This window comes from Lepidothrix coronata, unplaced genomic scaffold (assembly GCF_001604755.1).
Source record: "Lepidothrix coronata isolate B3197 unplaced genomic scaffold, Lepidothrix_coronata-1.0 Scaffold31, whole genome shotgun sequence".
Taxonomy (NCBI): Eukaryota; Metazoa; Chordata; class Aves; order Passeriformes; family Pipridae; genus Lepidothrix; species Lepidothrix coronata.
The window spans coordinates 8,959,793-8,978,642 of record NW_016690211.1 but is presented as its reverse complement, the minus strand read 5'-3'; the positions used below and the strand labels follow the sequence as shown (position 1 = coordinate 8,978,642).

Below are 18,850 nucleotides of genomic sequence, written 5' to 3'. Positions count from 1 at the left end.
AGAAGATTTAGGCTGCATGCTAAATATACATTGTTAATCCAGCAAATTAAATATTAATGATTATTGGGAAAAGAATAAAGAACCTTATTATGCCATTGAGTAAACTGGGCATGGCACGCCTAAGTCTTGAATAGTTTATATCATTCTGGCCTTATCTCAAAAGGTTTTAGGAGAATTGGAAAAGAGAAGCAAAGATAACCAAAAACTTGGACAAGGATAACTGGGACTTTCTTTACAAGGATTGACTAAGTTGAGGACTCTCTTGCTTGGGGACATCAACTTTTGGAAAAGTCAAATTTGGGACAATACTACAGTGATTTAAACAGTTACAAGATTGTATGGGGGCTATAAGTAAGGAACAATCATTCATTGCATCTTTCAGTACAAGAACTAGAGGCTACCCAGTAAACTTAGAGAAGACTCAAAACAAGGAGAAGGGAGGCAGCCCTTTTTTATGCAAGATTTAGCTAATGTTGAAAATCCTTGGCAAGTCATTTTATGGAAGCTGTATATATGTGTAGGTTGAAAGGTTGGCTAGGCAAATTCACAGAAAAAAAATCCATTGAAAGTACTAAATACCCAGAAGCACATCTGTCTCAAAAAATCTGAGCCAAAAATAGTTGAAATTGAGAGAGTACTGGGATAACTGCCATTTTATGCTTTCTGTGGTGTTATTCTTTCTTGGGCATTCTCTTGGATCGTGAATGCAGGTTAGTGGAGTCTTTGGTCTGGCCCATGTTGCAATTCTTATGTTTTCACTTTTTTACTAGGTGTGGTCTGTCATCCTAATGAACTTCTACTCTTTACAGCGTACCTTAGATACTGATGCTTTTATGCCATATACAGTGTGAACAAGGGTAAATAAAGTAGACATCTTAGGTATAAGGATGTGCATGATTTTCTCAGAGTTTGTAAATTAATTGTTTACAATATTCAGAAAGTTAGGGAAGAAACACATATCCACAGAAAAGTCATAGAAAGAAATAATAGAAAAACTTAGAAATAGATATGGAATATGTTATTGCTATAATTTATCTCATTTATTTCTGTACAGCAGAACTAAAACCTAGTTTTAAAACTTAGCTTTAAAACATAGTTGCTAGCTGTGTTTCCCTCCTGCCAAAGGTCTAGACTAGTTGCTTCCTATTTTCTGCTGTGTGGCAAGATGCCCCCGGCCACACCTATGTAATTAGTTTTGCTAGTTTTCCTTTTTCCCAGACTTGGTTGCGTTAGCACACTCTAAAAAGCATTGCCCTACAAGCTGCTTAAGCTGCTCAGTGTCAATGTCCTTTAAAAAAAGGCTTTATGTACCTGTTGCCAGACTTATCCTGAATGTACAGATAGAAAAATTATTAATGGTCTACTTGGAGTAGATATATAAAAATTTCTGTTCTGTTCTCTAGGCCAACTTTAGCTAGTCACATCTATGTAATTCCATCTAAATTTTGGCTCAGTACTGAGAATTCAATAAAACTATTCAGTCACTTTTGAAGTTCAGAGTACAAGTTAAGTATTTCTTGCATTCTGGTGATAGTGCAAATGCTGAATCGCTAAATTGTCTCTGAATGGCGATGAAGTCACAATTGTCACACATGTAGGTAGCTCTACGTTTCTGATGCCCTTGTATAAAATTCTGTTGTGTGTATCAGGAACTATGCCATGGAAAGCAAATTAGATATGCCACAGAAAAGTTTTGAAATGCTCCTTGTAGTTCTGCTAGATTTCAATTCTCTGATTACTTTTATGAGTACACAGTCTCCAGCTTTTGCTAGCTTTGTGCCTTACTATCATAATTAATTCTCAAATTTCTACAGTTTTGAAATCTTCCTATTGTTTATCTGGATATAGGGATTTCTGATAATTTTGTTGAAAGATGCCTGGTTGAGGTGTCTTAGTGTTGGAGGGGATCTAAAGCCTAGCTTGCAATAAAATGAACATGTTCTGAAGAGGAGTGGACTCATTTAAGATTGGGCTACAACTACCTGAAACTCCTTCTGTGTGATGGCTTATTCTGTCTGTACTGACATCACATTCCAATATAGTGAAAACTCAGTCAAACATCTTTAGCCAGCATGGGTGCTCATGTTAAATGCAGAAGCATAGAACTTGGTGCAGGGCATAAAAATAGAAAGAACCAAGATGGATGTTGGGGTAGCTACTCTAGGCTTAGCTTATTGATACTGCTGTGACTGCCATGTGTATAGCCCTCAAAATTAAGTTTATAGTGGGATAGGCCTGTTTGTATAAGATGTTTGATGACAACTTGAGCCACCAGTCAATCTCTGGTAAACTTAAAGCTCCGGTAAACTTAAACTTAATACTGCTGGAACATACATTCACTGAGGATCACAAAAGAAAGTTCATGGAGGAGAGAGGAATGAGTTAGAGCAGCATGCCCCTACGTGTTGTATACAGAATGGGAAAAAGGAAGAGGTAACTTCTAAAGATGGAAAAATCAAGGTAGAGCAAGCAGTGAAGTGACGTTGCTAGTCCAAGGCCTGCAGGGAGCAGGCTTTGGAATCACAAGTGCCTGGCTGTTTCTTCAGTGCTAGAGTCTGCTTATAAAGCTGTATCTAGAGTAATTCTTGAGTATACATTGTCAGCTAAAGTAGTCTAATGGGTTTGTGCAGTGTTCATTTGCCTTCATAATATTGTGGTTGAGCTGATACTTTCTTAATTTTTTAGCCATGTATGGTCTACAGAAAAGTTTTGATTAGAAGAAGAATCTGAGGAAGTATTCTGTCTTTTCAAAAATTTCAAGTGATATTAACAATACATCGGCAGACAGCAAGGAATTATCTAGTTTTATGCTACCTTACTATAATCAACTTAATTGGTACTTTTATAGGAGCAACCAGTCAGTAGTATTGATGTTGTGTGAATCTTTTTTTTTTTTGTATGTTGTTAAGTTTCTGTAGGTGTCTGTCATGGATACTTGTGATCTTAAGAGTTTGTAGCACTTGTTATTCTGTACTTTCCATTACTTCATTCTTGTTTTATTGCTGTAGTTGGTAAGGACATGTTTCTGTATGAGACTCATGCCTGACATTGGAAAAGGAATCTTTTAGTCTGGACGGCTGTAGAAAAAAAGCTGAAATGCAAAAAATGTACATAAACACAGATATTCTTAAAAAGCAGAAAATGACTAAAAAGCTTGGATGTATTATTTCCTCAAAAAATAGAGATTTTAAGTCTAGTCCACTGATTTTTGGTATGATGACTTTTTTATCAGTGGTTTCAAGTGTTGGATCAATCCCTAGGGTGTGTCGCAAGGTGAGAACCGTCTGTCACGTGAAAGGGGGCAGTTTACCTGGCCCATAGCGTGGGGAGATTTTCTCTATCCTTAGTGATTTATTTGTCTGTCAGTGCTCCAGGAAAGCTAAGACCCTTATGTCCAACCAGTTTGTCAGTGTCCTGTTATGGAAACCCTTCACTGAACAGATTCACCGTATTGGAGGTTGATTTGACTGCCGTTTTTGGGGAGGCGGCGCTAAGCCAACAGCATGGAGACCCTTCAGGGGGTCTTCCCAATGTGTTATCCGCTTCTGGCAACTGCCAGCACCTGTAAAGGACTCACTCTAACAGTTTATGGAATAACATTCTTTCCTAATACAAATTATGATAGGTTACTAAGGTTTGAGGGTTGTCTTTGATAGCATCTGGCTGCAAAAGCATGTGTAAGCAATTTACTCTACTATAAAGCAAGTGCAAACTCTAATCCTGTAGCAGCATTTAACACACATGAAGTGTGACTTACCCAATAGTCATTTCTATGGGGGTGAAGACAGGTTCAGCCTGTTGACTGATCCAAGCAGTTTTGGTGGAGTCTTCCTCAATTTTCCCCTTATTCTCAACTTACTTTTATACTATCTCTTTAGGTTTTGGTGGATGAGTGACTTTAGTAATAAGTACTTTTATCTCTGATTGATGTAAAATTGTCCTGCTTCACTTCACATGCTTAATGGTGGTGGTTGTTTCTTGGCATCTGAGGAGAGAGATTTTGATATAATTATTGGCTCAGCTGCAGAACATCTTCATCTGTCTCTCTTGGTTGATAGCTACTGAATGGTCTTACGAACTACAAAATACCACCATGTTTCCCTCTCTGCAGGGACTTCTATGGAGGAAGGCCATGGCATCTCCACTCCACTCCACTCCACTCCACTCCACTCCACTCCACTCCACTCCACTCCACTCCACTCCACTCCACTCCACTCCACTATCTGTTCCATCCTCCTAGCAGGTGTTTTTGGTTGTATGGGTAATCTTTGTGGGACATGTTGATTGCATTCCATGCAGGGAGATGCAGCTGCGTTTTACCCTCTACTTCTTAGTCTCCTCTAATTTTTAACTTTAGCCATCTTCCCACACCATCTCAGGGTCTTCAGCTTGTGTTTAGAACTATTTTTGTTTACAAACCCATCTATTGTCATGTAATTAGTATATTTTGCAATAGCTATGCTGTATGTTTGCATGACACATCAACACAATGCTAAAGAAAATCTTTGCTTATATATTTTTCATGAAGTTAGTTGAAATTTTTTTAGATACTTTAGGAGTGGAATTTGCGTTAAGAATCTATTATTAACTCATAATTTAAAAATCTTCTTTGTACATCTGTCTTAAGGACACTGATAATACTACTGATTGTGATAAATTTACAACTGCCGTTCTAATGTTACATTGCCAAAATTGATGAAGACAAATGACAGCTTTAAAAAAATTGTTTCGGAACTGAGTTTATTTTCACTTTTTTGACTGCATTTGCTGTTTAGAAAAAGTAGTATGGAAGTGTTTCATCCATAGGGCAAGTATTTAAAAGATTTATTGTTATATCAAGCTGGAGAACTAGAACTCATGGCAGTAATAGTTTTTCTCTCTGTAACTCAGAATTTATCCACCCCAGCTAAGTATCAGAATAAAGTCTAATAGAGACAGACTTTGGTTGTCTATGGCAGTATTAAAGGCATGGAAAAAGCTATTTCTGTTGAGTGATGTGTAACATACGTTATTTTTTCCTTCTTTGGTTTAAATAGCTCTTTTTGGTTTGAGGTTTTTGAAGAAAAAACCAAATAAGATGTGTTCTTTATTTTAAGGCAGAACACTGTTGCAGTGAACCACTTTCTGTAAGGCTGTAAAATATGCTGTAGTAAAGCTTTTAGAGAATCAAAAAATTCTCTGTAGTAAGGAGTATTGCTGTTGGTAAACTGTGCAAGTCAAATAAATGAACCAGATTATCTTAAGGATGCTGCACAGTTGAAGAATTATAGCTTTTAATAAAAACTTACTAGAAGTCAGTATTTGATTTATGACTATTATTCCATGCAATTCTCTAGCATTAGAGACATTGTCTGCACTTGCAAAATAACCACTTTTTAATCATACCCAAGTATATGTATACAAAAGAATGTGGTGAAAGTACAAGCTACTCACTGTTTTCTTGGTTTTTATTTTCCATACTTTAGAAATAGTAGTTGGAATTGTCTGATAGCTTGAAGTTTCTGATCCATTTAAGAGAAGTCTGATATTGCAGTCTGATTCGGCCGTAGTTCAGTTTATAGCTCCAGGTGCTGGAACTAGGTTAACTTAATCTTTCAAAATTAGGTGCATTTTTGCCTGGTCTTTTATCATTATTCAGAAATGAGACATTTATGATTGGGTGCATAGATAAATCATGTTGCATAGCATGAAGAATAAAAAGTAAAAAAGATAAAACTCTGATGAACATGTTATGTTTATCATTGAACAGGAGTGTGTGTGAAGAACAGTCCTTATTTGAATAGCTCATTCTCGAAACCTACAATAGTTAAAAAGCAAGTGTCAAAAAGTATCATTTGGTTTAAAACAAGTGAAAAATAAACCGTTTCTTTCAGAGGTAGCTTGTTTGGAAATGTTCCCTAAAAATGAACTCTTAATGGTTTGTATTATTTAGCTCTGTTTCCTCTTAGTCAGACCAGAACCAGTTCTTAGGCTTTATTTTGTTTTCTGACAACCTTTTCAAGCAGATTAATTGGCAAATAGTCTAGTATTATATATATGAAGCACATGTTCACCTGTCTCGAAGTTATAAAGACCTTCATGTCCGTCATACGTATTTGTTGGTTTTGTGTAGCTGGAATTTTCTGATGTACTTTTTACATTTAAATTCCAGCCATCTTGATAGGCAGTTTGCTGTGATGGTATTTTTGTCTCCTAAGGTCTTTTCCATTAAGAAATATTCCTTCAAAAACTTCAGTTATTTATATCAATATCTATTGTAAGTATTACTCAGATTTGTTGGTAGCTTTCAGAGTAATTTCAGAGTAGGTTGATATGTGTATAAGTAAGCAGCTTGTGTTTCATACTGATTTGGAAGTTTGCTCTTCTAATAAGAGTGTTCGTGCTTTGTTCACTTATTGTACTTAAGTAAAAGACATGGTGTAGGTTATTGTTGTTGAATAATTAAATTCTTTAAAGTGTATCTAATGCTCGTATTCATATATGTTTCCGATCCTGTTGCAGGTATATTTCTATCTCAGTGTTAATTTGATGCAAATAGTCCTTTCTGGCACACTGGACATTTCCAGTAACATATAGCTAGTAATGACAGTGCTTTATAGAGATTCTTTTCAGATAATTTCAGATATTTTCAGATAATGGGCCATTTTGCATAATGAGACTGGTGAAAAGGGCAGTGTTATCCTTTAATTTATAAATGCACATTAACATGTAACAGGAAATAATTCATTTTGCCTTTGTATCTACTACTGTTAATACCACCACTACTAGAACAACTTTTTGAATTTTAATAAACACACTGCAGAAAATTTGAAAAGACCTTGAGTGCAAATGAAGGTGCCAGAAAGACCACAGTGTAGTGGTGCGATGCTGACAAAGTTCCATTTATTAATCTGATTTAAAAGAAAATTTAAAAAGTGATTTTAACAGGAAAGAGCTCTACTGTAACAGAGGAACTCAACTTTGCTCCCACATAACAAATAACCTCCCCCAGATAAACACTGAAATATTTTTATTAAAGATTGAAGAGGAATTAACTAAGTGCTGAAGACATTAGAAGAAAGATCAATTAAATACTGAGATGCAATCTCTGTCTCTGAAGCTTCCTAAGCCACAAAGCTGGGGGCTTGTGTCAGGGAAACTACAATCTGAACTGTCCTGTTTTCTTTGGAAACACTCACAAATGACTGCTGTGGAAGGAAAGGCAGATCAACTGGATAACCTAGTACAGTTGTTCTTAAATGATGCTGTAAACAACTCTTAATGTGAGATTGAATAGCTTCTAACAAATAGCTTTTATCTTCTGTAGCTTCTAGAATAAATTACTGGGGAAGGTGGAGGTATGATTGAATCATTGATTCTTTCTAGTAATCAAACCTGTCATTTTTTTATATCTCTTTATTTTTATATGTTTTTATTTTTGATATGAGAATACATTTGCTTACATAGAACTCTTTGTGAACTACATAGTTGCACCATCACATGTATTCGACTGGCAAGCTGACAGTTTACAGGGATCAGGAAGAATGCTTTCTCCTTTCCCTGCAATGTGTCAGCAGGGAAATATCTGTCTTCCCCTAAGATGCCTGAGATTGGCTGTAGCTGCAAATAAATTACCTGACAAGTTTGAGCAGTACTTGCAGTATTCAAAGAGAATTTATCTGTCTTATCTGTTTGACTTGAATGTCCTACTCAAATGCTCGGGGTCATGCTAGTTATCAGATTTTCAAAGGAAAGGGAATTTTTCTTCAAGTTAGAGTTGCAGATAACTGAGGCTTCTTCAAGAGATAGTCTATAGCTTATATCCGTGCTAGTACATTAAATAAACATGTCACTGGCTTTTTTCTTGCACTAAGGGCCACTGCCACAGATCTTGTGTCCACACTACTAAGCTAGCTTCTTCAGAAAAAACTAGTGTTTTGCTTCTTAATAATTGTTTGTCGACATGTTCATAAATTTTTATTGGAGTTCTTTGAGATTAGTTGTTGTCATGGGCCAAATCTGTGCAAGGAAATTGTTAAAAAAATTTTGGTAGACTTTTAAAACAGCTAGGTAATGCAGATAATAGAATTTCAGTGTCTAGTGTGATCCCTTTCACTTTTTAATACAGTGATGTAGATGGATACGTTAGCACAGGGCCTGCTCATATCCTGCCAAAAAAGACTAGAAATTTTTCCTTTTAAAATGTTCTTGGATGGCACACTAACTCTTCCCATTTATCCATGGCATGACAGCAGTGTACTGCTGCTCCCATGTTGAGCATCCTATTGAGCTCATAATGGTCTATCTCTGCAGTTTCCTTCTGACTCAGTGACAGCTGTGCATTCATCATGTGTTTCCTACCTTTCTGATCCAGTTCTTCAGCAACCTTGCAGGCAGGCCCAGAAGTCCCAGATCTCTTCCACATCTGCCTCATAAAATGTCTTCTGATTTGTTCAGGGCAGGAATGGCCATGTAATAAGAAATCTTCCCTCTACCTCTTTTCCATTCCACTTCTCCAGTGTGGTCACATTTCAGGGGCATTACACCCACTTTATTAGGAGGCATGTGATCTCTTCTGACTTGGGCAGAGGATTTTCTTGGCTGTCTCAAAGTGATCAGGCTGGCATCTCATCCTGAGCTTTTTTACAACATGCATATCTGTGTTCTTGCATTTAAATTTTGTGTGGTGTCCCTTACACAATCTGTCAGCGACCCAAACAAAATTTTTGCATAATTCTTGTGACTGTTATAATTTTTAATGTTTGATTGAGATAATTGTTGGCCTGAGAATATACCTTTTTATTGTCCTTGGCTTCTGAAGTATCATCACCTTTGTGGTGTTTTTTGGGAGGGTTGGCTTTTTTTTTTGTTTGTTTCTGGGTTTCTTTTTTTTTTTTTAATAGCTATTAGACCTATCCAGTCTCATGTGGAGTCATGAGGATTTGTAATTTCAGGGGTTTCTTGGCTTAAAGTTACTATCTGTCAAGTATTAAATCTGTAGTCTTTTGCGTTTTGGAACTCAACATCTGTAGGCTAAATGAATTCCTTAGTCTACAACTTCCTTGTGAGGGGAGGAGTGGGGGCAGGCACTGATCTCTTCTCTGTAGTGACCAGTGACAAGATCTCAGGGAATGGCCTGAAGTTGTGTCAGGGAAGGTTTAGGTTGGATATTAGAAAAGGGTTCCTTACCCAGAGGGTGGCTGGGCACTGGAACAGCTCCCCAGGGAAGTGGTCACAGCACCAAGGCTGAGAGAGTTCAAGAAGCATTTGGATGATACTCTGAGGCACGTGGTGTGACTCTTGGGGCTGTCCTGTGCAGGGCCAGGAGTTGGACTCGATGACCATTGTGGATCCCTTCCAACTCAGCATAATCTGTGATTATTAAAGTTAGAGGAAATGGTGTCAAAACCAGAAAAAGACAGGTTAGTCTGATTTGGTTAAATCATACAGAGAAGCAAATGATGGAAGCAAGCAGTTTGGTACATAAGAATTATATGAGCTTTCAAACAAATCACGAGCAGTAACCGTTCATATGAAAGGAAAAAGAGCTAAAAATGATAAGCTTGAAGATGATGTAGATGAAGTAAGTCATTGGACACTGAAAATTTAGAGAGTTAAACTGGGGCCTAGGTGAGTGTATGAATGCTCCTTACAGGAAATTAATTATTGTCTATAAGATGTGAATATTTAATGAAGCCATAATTGAGAACATATTACTATCCAGGTATGTTCTTGCAAAAATAGTTAGTGATGTTTCTCTTAGTTTATTATGTAATTTAAATTTCATTATCATCATATTTTCTTTAAAATGCTAGCCTATGCATAATAAAGAACACACACTTCTTAGCAGAAATTGAAGGATACCATGGTGTGTGTTTTTCAAAAATATGACAGAAACAAGGAACTTAATTCATATCATTCTCTCCTATAAAAGTTCTTTGTGAAAATGAACTGAAGGTGAGGAGTAACTTCAGGTTCATACCTCTATGAGAGTAAGCTGATCCAGGCCATAAGGGCAAGTTTTCAGCTCTGCAGAAGTCAGTGACAACATTTTACTTGAGTTCAATGGAACTGGCTTTATTATCAAACATCCTTTATCTAAGGATGTATGCCTTTCATTGTTTTTTCCTACTACCATTGGATACTAAAAAAAATTAGAAGACCAATAATTCCTATGTATTACAGAAATTTCTTTCTATTCAGTTCTCAGCTATGTTCTAAAGAATTTAGCTAGGGTTTTCTCATTAAATAAGACTGACCCCTCTCTGCTTTCTTTAAGGAACAAATTTTGCTTGAACTTCAATAGGATGAGGTTCAGACATTGTCCTGAATATAGAAATAAGAAGTTTGCTTACTTAAATATGTAAAAGGCAGGAAACGATCAATAAAAATCTTTTGCTCTGTATCTTCGTCATCTTAAAACTTTGTCATATACAAAACCTGATTATATTCCAAGATGTTCTTTATGAGAATGCTAATTTGATTACCTTCCTCTCCTCCAAACTGTAAACAGGAGATCAGTGAGAGTTTGAACCAGCTTGATGAGATAAGCTCATATGAATACTTAAGTTTAAAGTTATGGTGTAATCCCAAAAACTGCTCCACACTCAATACCTCTTAAAATTCATAGGAATTCCATGTGGTCACAGCAGTCTACATGCATAGAGAGTTTAATGAATTTGTTCTGAATTTTAAGTTCATTATTTTGTCCATGGATTTGTCTTGCAGACAGACTGTAACTCTTTTAGCAGTGAAAGGTATAGATCTGATCAGACTCCTATGTGATAACAGTCCTTACGTTATTTTTAACTGAAATGTCTGGTGGCCTGAAATTAGTAACCATTTGGGTTAAAAATTAAAGCATAAAGATGGTATCTTTTCATATTTTTTTTCACTTGCTTTTCAGAGGAGTAGAAATTATTCTGAAATATACTGCAAGGAAATCAGTATAAATTCTTGAAAATAAATGGCATTGTAGGAATGTTCTTGTATCACTATATCATAGGGTTGCGTATTCAAAATACGAAGGTGTAATTAATGAATTGACTGCTGCATGACCAATGCTATTATTAAAAGCTATGTCACAAAAAAATTTTTTTTTTCTTTTGTTAGCTCCAGAGACTTATATATTAACTACACAAAAACTCATTTAGAATCTATATATGAAGGATGAAAATTATCCTTTTAAGAAATTTTTTAGCTTTTTGCAAAATGTTTTTTCATTTTAGTTTGTTATCAAATGCTCTTAAGACTTAGTATAAACATTGGAAAATAATAAGAAGGGCACTGTTATGGCAGTTCATAAGATTGTTTTCAAAAAAATGGTATAATTATTGAGAGTTACAGTTTTTAGTTAGAATCAAAGTTTTAAGTAGTAAAAGTTACAATTAGTAAGTAGTAGAAGTTACAATTAATATTGTTTAGTTCATAAGTGTGAGACTCTAAGAGGCTTCAAATTATGTTCAGTAAGTAAAAGTTAAGTGTTATGAATCAGTAGCAGTCTATAGATAGGCTGCTGTAACTTCATAACAGAGTGGTAGACTGCTTTATGGAGTTGGTGATTACAAAGATCCACTTTAACCATTTTTTTCTTACTGGCAGGTGTCCCACTGGCCTGAGGCCAGCAGCTCTGAGTGTACGGCAGCTTGTGGTTTACACCAGAGCATAGAAAATGCCGACACCAGCTGGCTGCACAGTGAAACTGATTGCGGTCTGACAAGTTGGACTGTGATACAGATGTGTGATAAATATACAAACTATCTTACAAATTTGATTCACTGACATACGTTATCTACTTTTTTTCTCCTTAACAGATACGATATCTGCACTTATAAAAACAAGCCTTGTGGCACACTGGGTAAGTATATAAAGAGAAATTTCAGCTTGTATTTGCTGTTTTGTTGCTTTATACTTAGCTAATGGTTTATTGACTGATCAGATCTTCTGAAGTTTGTGCTTTTGAAATTTTTATAAACATGAACAATAAAAGGTAACCTAGGTGGTCTTTGGCTTTGATACATTGCTAGAAGTTTGAATTGTGTGTATTTCATCTCTGGCAGCTGTCGTTCTGATAAAACCTAGTAGATGACTCAATTGTACTTCTTATAGAAGACAACTTGCTCTTTATTTCCGTTTAATCTGTCTCCATAATCTAGTTAAAAAATACAAGTAAAAATCCTCTGGAAAATTAAAAAATGACCAAAAAACTCCTAAACCATACAAAAGAAATGGATTTTGAGGTTTGCTCTCTTGTACACAGTGAGTACAGCTTTATATTTTTCCTTTCACAGACTTAGAAGAAAACAGCACAGTGACAGAAATTCCTTAAAACAATGCTTTGACAATGGAGAAGCACACCTTAGGTTAAGGATGGAGAGCTGTTGTTCTCTCCATACCTGAATTTGTCACCAAAAGTTATTTACTGTAGTAAATAACTGTACGTTGTTACCTGTGACCATAGATTGTTACCTTCAGTAGTACTTTAATATATAAAAGAAACATTATTCAAAGGCCAATGTAACCTTTATTAAGATTTTTTTTCAATTTACATCCTTTCATAAGCCTCTTTCTTGTAGGTAATTAAAGATAAAATTCTAAATCAGCTAGTTCAGATCAATAATACTCCTTTCTCAGTCAGAGTTCATGATTGTATTTGCTTTGTCTTTCCCTATATTACTGTATGCTTGATAACCTTAACTTATGTTAATTCTTCTACGAGTCTCTCAAGTTAACACAATGCTTCTGGCAGAGGAATGTAGTTTACATCGTAAAAGGTACCAGAATTTTGCCTGCTGTAAATATGAACAAAATCCACAACTTAGTAGAAGGCATTTGTAAAGGCCATTTGCTTTAGTAAAAGGCAAATGATGATGAATTTCTAAATGTAACTGATTTTCTTTGATGTTGAGGTGACAAAACTGAGACTGTGTACATTGATGTCTGAGAATTGGCTTTGCAAGTGTTAAAAGAAGAAAGGTTGAAAGAGCATACATTCATGCATGAACTATTTGATATTTTTAGGTGATATTTTTAACACAGATCATTAGTGTGGTAGTTCTTACTGTATCAGATTTTGGCAGAAAAGCAAAATCTGCTTCACTTGAATTCATTGTAACAGAGGATAGACTTTGGCAAATGTTTTATTAAACAAAAAGCTTTATTTGAAAAAAAAACCCAACTAAAAATAAGAGTGTTATAGGAGTATTGGCAACAAAACCATGACAATTTTTTTACATTATAGGCATTGAATTGGAGAAGAGAGGACACCCTGTGGTCTTCTTCTACAAGGCATTTGATATGCTTAAGTCCCACTGACCTCCAGTAACTAATCATATATTTAAGGAGTCTGTGAACAAAAGTCTCAGGTCTCAAAAGGTCTCAAAAGGTCTCAAAAGGTCTCAAAAGGTCTCAAAAGGTCAAAAGAAACCTGGATAATTGGTATTATAGGACAAAAAAGAAATAAAGGATTTGGTGTGGCAGAGACATCTGTGTCCTATTCCAGTTTCCTGAAACAGGGAATCTTGCTATCTTTCTAGAAAAGATAGACCTCAGATGTCTTGCAGTATGTCTGTGGCTCCAGTGAAGGCCAGTTCTTTCTAAAATCTGAGCAATAGACTGAGTTCTTAGCTTGATCTCTGTTACTTTCTGCAAGCGTGGTATGGAATTACATTACTCTGGTTTTGTAAGTTGCTGAAGCAAGTGCTTAATTAGAAAATGTGAAGATGGAGATGACTTTATCTTTCAAATATGGTGGACTTTACAGGGGAACATGACAGTTGTATATACGTATTGCCATGTTTTCAGAATTTCCTCAATTAGTGTAGCATAGGTGAACTATAATTACTGTATTTTCTGCAGGTTCAACACTGCAAAAAATATGTATTTTTCTCCATGGACAATCTGTTTTCTTTTGATGTTTTATGGTGTCTTCAAGGGGTGTCTCTACAGCAATGATTTGTTTATAGCAGTAGTACTGTTTTGATTCAAATTCTCCAGACACACATTGTCACCTTTTTCCCATGTGAGTTTGGTTATCAGAGTAGTTTTGATGTATATAAACTAGATTTGTTTGGGAGAAAACCTAAATCAGAACAAATACCCCCAAATGCTCTGTATGTGCCTGTGGGAGACATTAGATCCCACATGGGCTGTTTCCTTGTGATACCCTTGTAATATTTTTTCCCTTTAGGAAGCTTTGAACCACACGTGTAGTGACTATGTTCAGCCTATAGGATTCAACGAGTCCAGAGTAAAGTCCCCAACCTACATAAAAGGATATGTGGATAGCCTCAATATCAGTGCTTCGCTGTGTTGACCCACTCCTATGGCTCCAGATTACTTGCTGATGTGGACACAGCCAGGAAGCACTTGTCTTCTTATTACTTGCTTACTGTTAGTCCAACTAGAATAATTTGATGCTTGCTCATATAGAGTATACTTTCTCTCTGCCCCACTCTCTGTCTCTTTCTGCTTATCCTCCAATCAAAGTTACACTTTTCCTAGTTTTTTTGTTGTTGATGTTGATTGGGTTTTTTTTTCTTTTGTTTGGGTTGGGTTGGGGTTTTTTTGTTTGGTTTGGTTTTTGGTGGTGGTAGTTTGTTTTATTTTGGTTTGGTTTTGGTTTTTGGTTTTGTTTTGTAGTGTACTGGGTTGTTTTGTAGTTAACTGAGCAGGTAGTTTCCTTAAAGGAAGGTTTATTGCTTCTTTCAGATTAGAAATGCTAGAGATGAATACGTTAAATAAATCTGATGTTCTTTAGTGGCACTAAATTATGACTGGAAGTATGTATGTAATAATGTGTTGCTGAAGAATGTGCAAGATACAGAAGAACCATAGCCCATAAATTGCCAGTAGCCTTCTCTCTCTAAAGAAAGTTTTTAAGAGCGCTTGTAACACAATAAGGTTTAAATTCCAGAAGATGATGGGTGATAAATGGAAAAGACTTCCATGGTTAAATGAATACTTGTGATTAACATGTCTCCTCTCTTCACTGATGCATTGAGTTTTGTTTTTTTAATTTTTTTAATGTACCATGTGAGGTTTTTCATAGCTAAAAAAGTTGCTTCTATGTTTTTATGAACCCACTAAACTTAAACAGATTTCTTTAGAAAAATAGTGTGGATACATTTTGCTTTCTTCAGGCTGAAGAATGTTAAAATAGCAATGCTTTCTTGAATTCCCTCTCCTGGCTCAAGTTACTAGGTGGTCCCAAGTTACCAGAAGTAAAATTTATAAATCTAACCCCTAGTCTAGACATTTTCCAGCACTGACTGCAGTTCAAAAAATATTAATGTCTAGCCGGCAAAGTAAAATTCCCCCCAGTGATTTTGTAAATGACTAGAAAGTTAACCTTTTGCCAACTGCTCCTTCTGTGCATAGAAGTTATTAAAAAGAATCCAGGCATTTAAAACTAGGGCTTTTAAGACTGAAACACCTTGGCATGACCCTTTGTGTCTCCTTCTGTTTATTCAGGCTTGGCCTCTGTGGCTGGAATGTGTGAGCCTGAAAGGAGCTGCAGCATTAATGAAGACATTGGCCTAGGTTCAGCTTTTACCATTGCACATGAGATTGGTCACAAGTGAGTGAGTTTAAAAAAAGAATAAGTTTTAATGTATCACCTTTTTAATATTAGTTTAATAATAGATTTTTTTTCCTGCACTGTCTCTATTCCCGTACTCCATGTTTCTGTATATAGTATTAATGAGTGGCAATACATTTTATTTAGTATATATTACCAGAGGCCTTAAATTTATAACTGAAGACTCATTGTTTACCCTTTGATTTCAGATTCCAGCTAAATCTCTCCTTCTGAGATTTGAATCACAACCTTTCTACTCTGTTTCATATTTTAAAATATTTGGCTTTGAAAATTTTCTTTCCCCCCTTTTGTTTACCTTTCTTTATGAAACAGAAGAGGTTAAAGGTAAATTTTTTTTGCTTTTTGTTATTTTATCTTAAATATAATTCAAACTTTTATTATTGAAACATTGATTCTGTTGTCAATATTTGTATACTTTTAGTCCTCTTTCACTTGAGCATGAAGAATCTGAAACAGGCATAGAGCAGTCGTAGCATCACTAGTTACATTTAAAGTGTCAGCGTATCATTTTAAAGAGCATGTTGTTATGAGACTGATAAAATCTGAGTAGTGTTTGATCTAGAAATATTTCAGACCTTCCCTCAAAGACAACATTTTTAGTACATTGTGATGACTCTAAAAAGACTAAGCACCTTCTTTTATCAAGAGGTTTCCTTCCTTGTTTACGTGGGTTGACCAACGCTGAGTTATGGATGACATGCTTTTGCAGTCATTAGCTGATCAAACTGTTAAAAATTCCAGTGCAGACTGAAATGGAAGCTAGCAACCTGCTGATCAAAAAAAGGATTTGGAAGTAAACAGTTATTTCTAGCCCACCTGTTATGTGACATAATTACTGGACAACTATGTTCTCATTTATATTATGTATGAAAAAAACAAGGTAGTGTAAATGACTTCTGGAATTCAAAAGCAATTCAATAACATACCTAACTCCCCTAACCTTCATTTCCTTCCTTCCTTCTTTTCCCTTACTTGTATGAGCTGAAAAAGGTAGGGTAAAGGAAAATATATTTCTACTGTTGAGGAAAGAACTCCTCCAATCACTAAATACTTATAGTTCTTAAATCCCTGTAAATAACGTCTTTTTAGATGACCTAGCTGTGAATTGTCTCATGTTTAATATAAAACCCCAGTGTTCCAGTACAATATTTTCATTCTAACTCATATTCCATACAGCTACATTCACGTAGAGCCTGAGAATAGTTAAGGTTGGAAAGGACTTCTGGAGATCATCCTAATTCATTTCCCCTGTCACAGGAACATTGCCAGGTGGGGTTTGAATGTCTCCAGAGATGGAGACTCCACAAGCTCCCTGGGCAGCCTGTTCCAGTGCTCTGCCACCCTCAATGTGAAGAGGTTCTTCCTCATGTTGAGGTGGACCTTCTTGTGTTTTAGTTTATGGTCATTACTCTTTGTCCTGTCACTGGGCAGCAGAGTCTGGCATCATCCTCTTGACACTGGCCTTTGATATACTTATGTATGTTTTATAGATGTTATTCCAGAGATGCATGAAAGGAATTTAATGTGTGCAGGTATTTTGTCATGCAAAGCTGGCATGATGACCGGAATTGATTTGAGGAGCTTAGACTGGTTAGAATCCAAAAAAAAACAATATAGTGATAGCATGTAGCCTGTGATCACAGGAATGTTTTTAACCATCTGTGTTTTCTATGTTCCATATCTTTTGAATGCTTATACATAAAATCTTTTAAAATTGTGAAATCTCGGCTCTTTGAGGCTTTCAGCTAATTCTGTAACTGGCATGATATGTCAAATACTGGCTTGAAAAGAAGTAGAATTTATTTTTTATCCAATGCACAGTCATTAAAGAAAGTTGCACTGCAAGCTTGGTGTTGAAAATTAACATGCCGTATAGATACCTTCAGTAAAAGCTGGAATGTGAGTATGTGAGCAAAAAATCTTCAGGTTTTATAATGTTTTATGGCAACCACTCATCACCTATCGTTCTACCCACACTGTGACTAAATGCCTCTAGGACTATACCAGAGTTGTTATTTCGTCTCAGCTTCCTAGTTTCCAGTACCCGTTTGAAGTCATTTGTATATGTGAGTAAAATAATTGTTTCAGAGAGCCTTGTAAACATATTTCTTTGGCTGTACCTCTTTTCAGACTTGGGAATAGGAAATTGATTTTCAAATGAAAAATAGAAGCATTTAAGGGACTTGTCTACACTGAATATGTAACATACAACAAAAAAGCGCTCAATTACATAGAATCACAGAATGGGTCAGGTTGGAAGGGACCACACTGGGTCATCTGGCCAACCTCTCTGCTCAAGCAGAGTCATCCTAGAGCACATTACACAGAGTCGTGTCCAAATGGTTCTTGAATATGTCCAGTGAGGGAGACTCCACGATCTCTCTGGGCAATCTGTTCCCATGCACAGTCACCCACACAGTAAAGAAGTTCTTCCTCTTGTTCACATGGAACCTCCTGTGCATCAGTTTATGCCCATTGCCTCTTGTCCTATTGCTTGATAGCACCAAGAAGAGCCTGGCTCCACCCTCCCTTCAGATACCTACAGAGATTGATGAGGTTCCCTCAGTCACCTCTTCTCGAGGCTGAACAGGCCAAGTTCCCTCAGTCTTTTCTTGTAGAAGGGATGCTCCAGTCCTCTTATCATCTTCACAGCCCTCTGCTGGACCTCCTCCAGGGGCTCCGTGTCTCGCTTATCCTGAGGAGCCCAGAACTGGACACGGCACTGCAGGTGAAGCCTCACGAAGGCTGAGTAGAGGGGCAGGATCACCTCCCACAGCCTGCTGGCAATGCTCTTCCTAATGCACTCCAGGACACCATTGGCCTTCTTGGCCACAGGGCCTCACTGCTGCCTTAGGGGCAGCTTGTTTTCCACCAGGACCCCCAGGTCCTTCTCCACAGAGCTGCTTTCCGCCAGGTTGGCTCCCAGCCTGTACTGGTGCCTGGGGTAGTTTCTCCACAGGTGCAGGACCTGCACTTGTCCTCTTTGAATTTCAGGCAGTTCTTCTCTATCCATCTCTCCAACCTGTCAAGGTCCTTCTGAAGGGCAGCACAGCCCTCTGTGGTATCAGCCACTCCTCCCATCTTTTTCTTGTTGAGGAGGCATCTGCACCTTCATTCAAGTGATTGATGAATATACGTATAAAAAAACGACATGGGGCAAAGATATGAAGAAAAAACAAAACAACCCCTCCAATAAATATTGAATAGAAAGTATGACTGACCATTGTAATCACACTCAGACTATCAGTCTCTTTAAGTTTTCAAGAAGAAAGG

At 36.6% G+C, this 18,850-nt stretch overlaps 1 protein-coding gene across 6 annotated transcripts in view; it reads left to right on the top strand.

Moving 5' to 3' along the window:
• The window catches only part of ADAMTS6 (ADAM metallopeptidase with thrombospondin type 1 motif 6), a 147,805-nt gene that overhangs the window by 46,619 nt on the left and 82,336 nt on the right, over window positions 1-18,850 (top strand). For all 6 annotated transcript variants that reach the window (XM_017811375.1, XM_017811370.1, XM_017811372.1 and 3 more), the window contains 2 exons: window positions 11,793-11,836; window positions 15,451-15,556. In XM_017811375.1, the coding sequence (XP_017666864.1) occupies window positions 11,793-11,836; window positions 15,451-15,556 (150 nt within the window). The remainder of the gene's footprint in view (window positions 1-11,792; window positions 11,837-15,450; window positions 15,557-18,850) is intronic.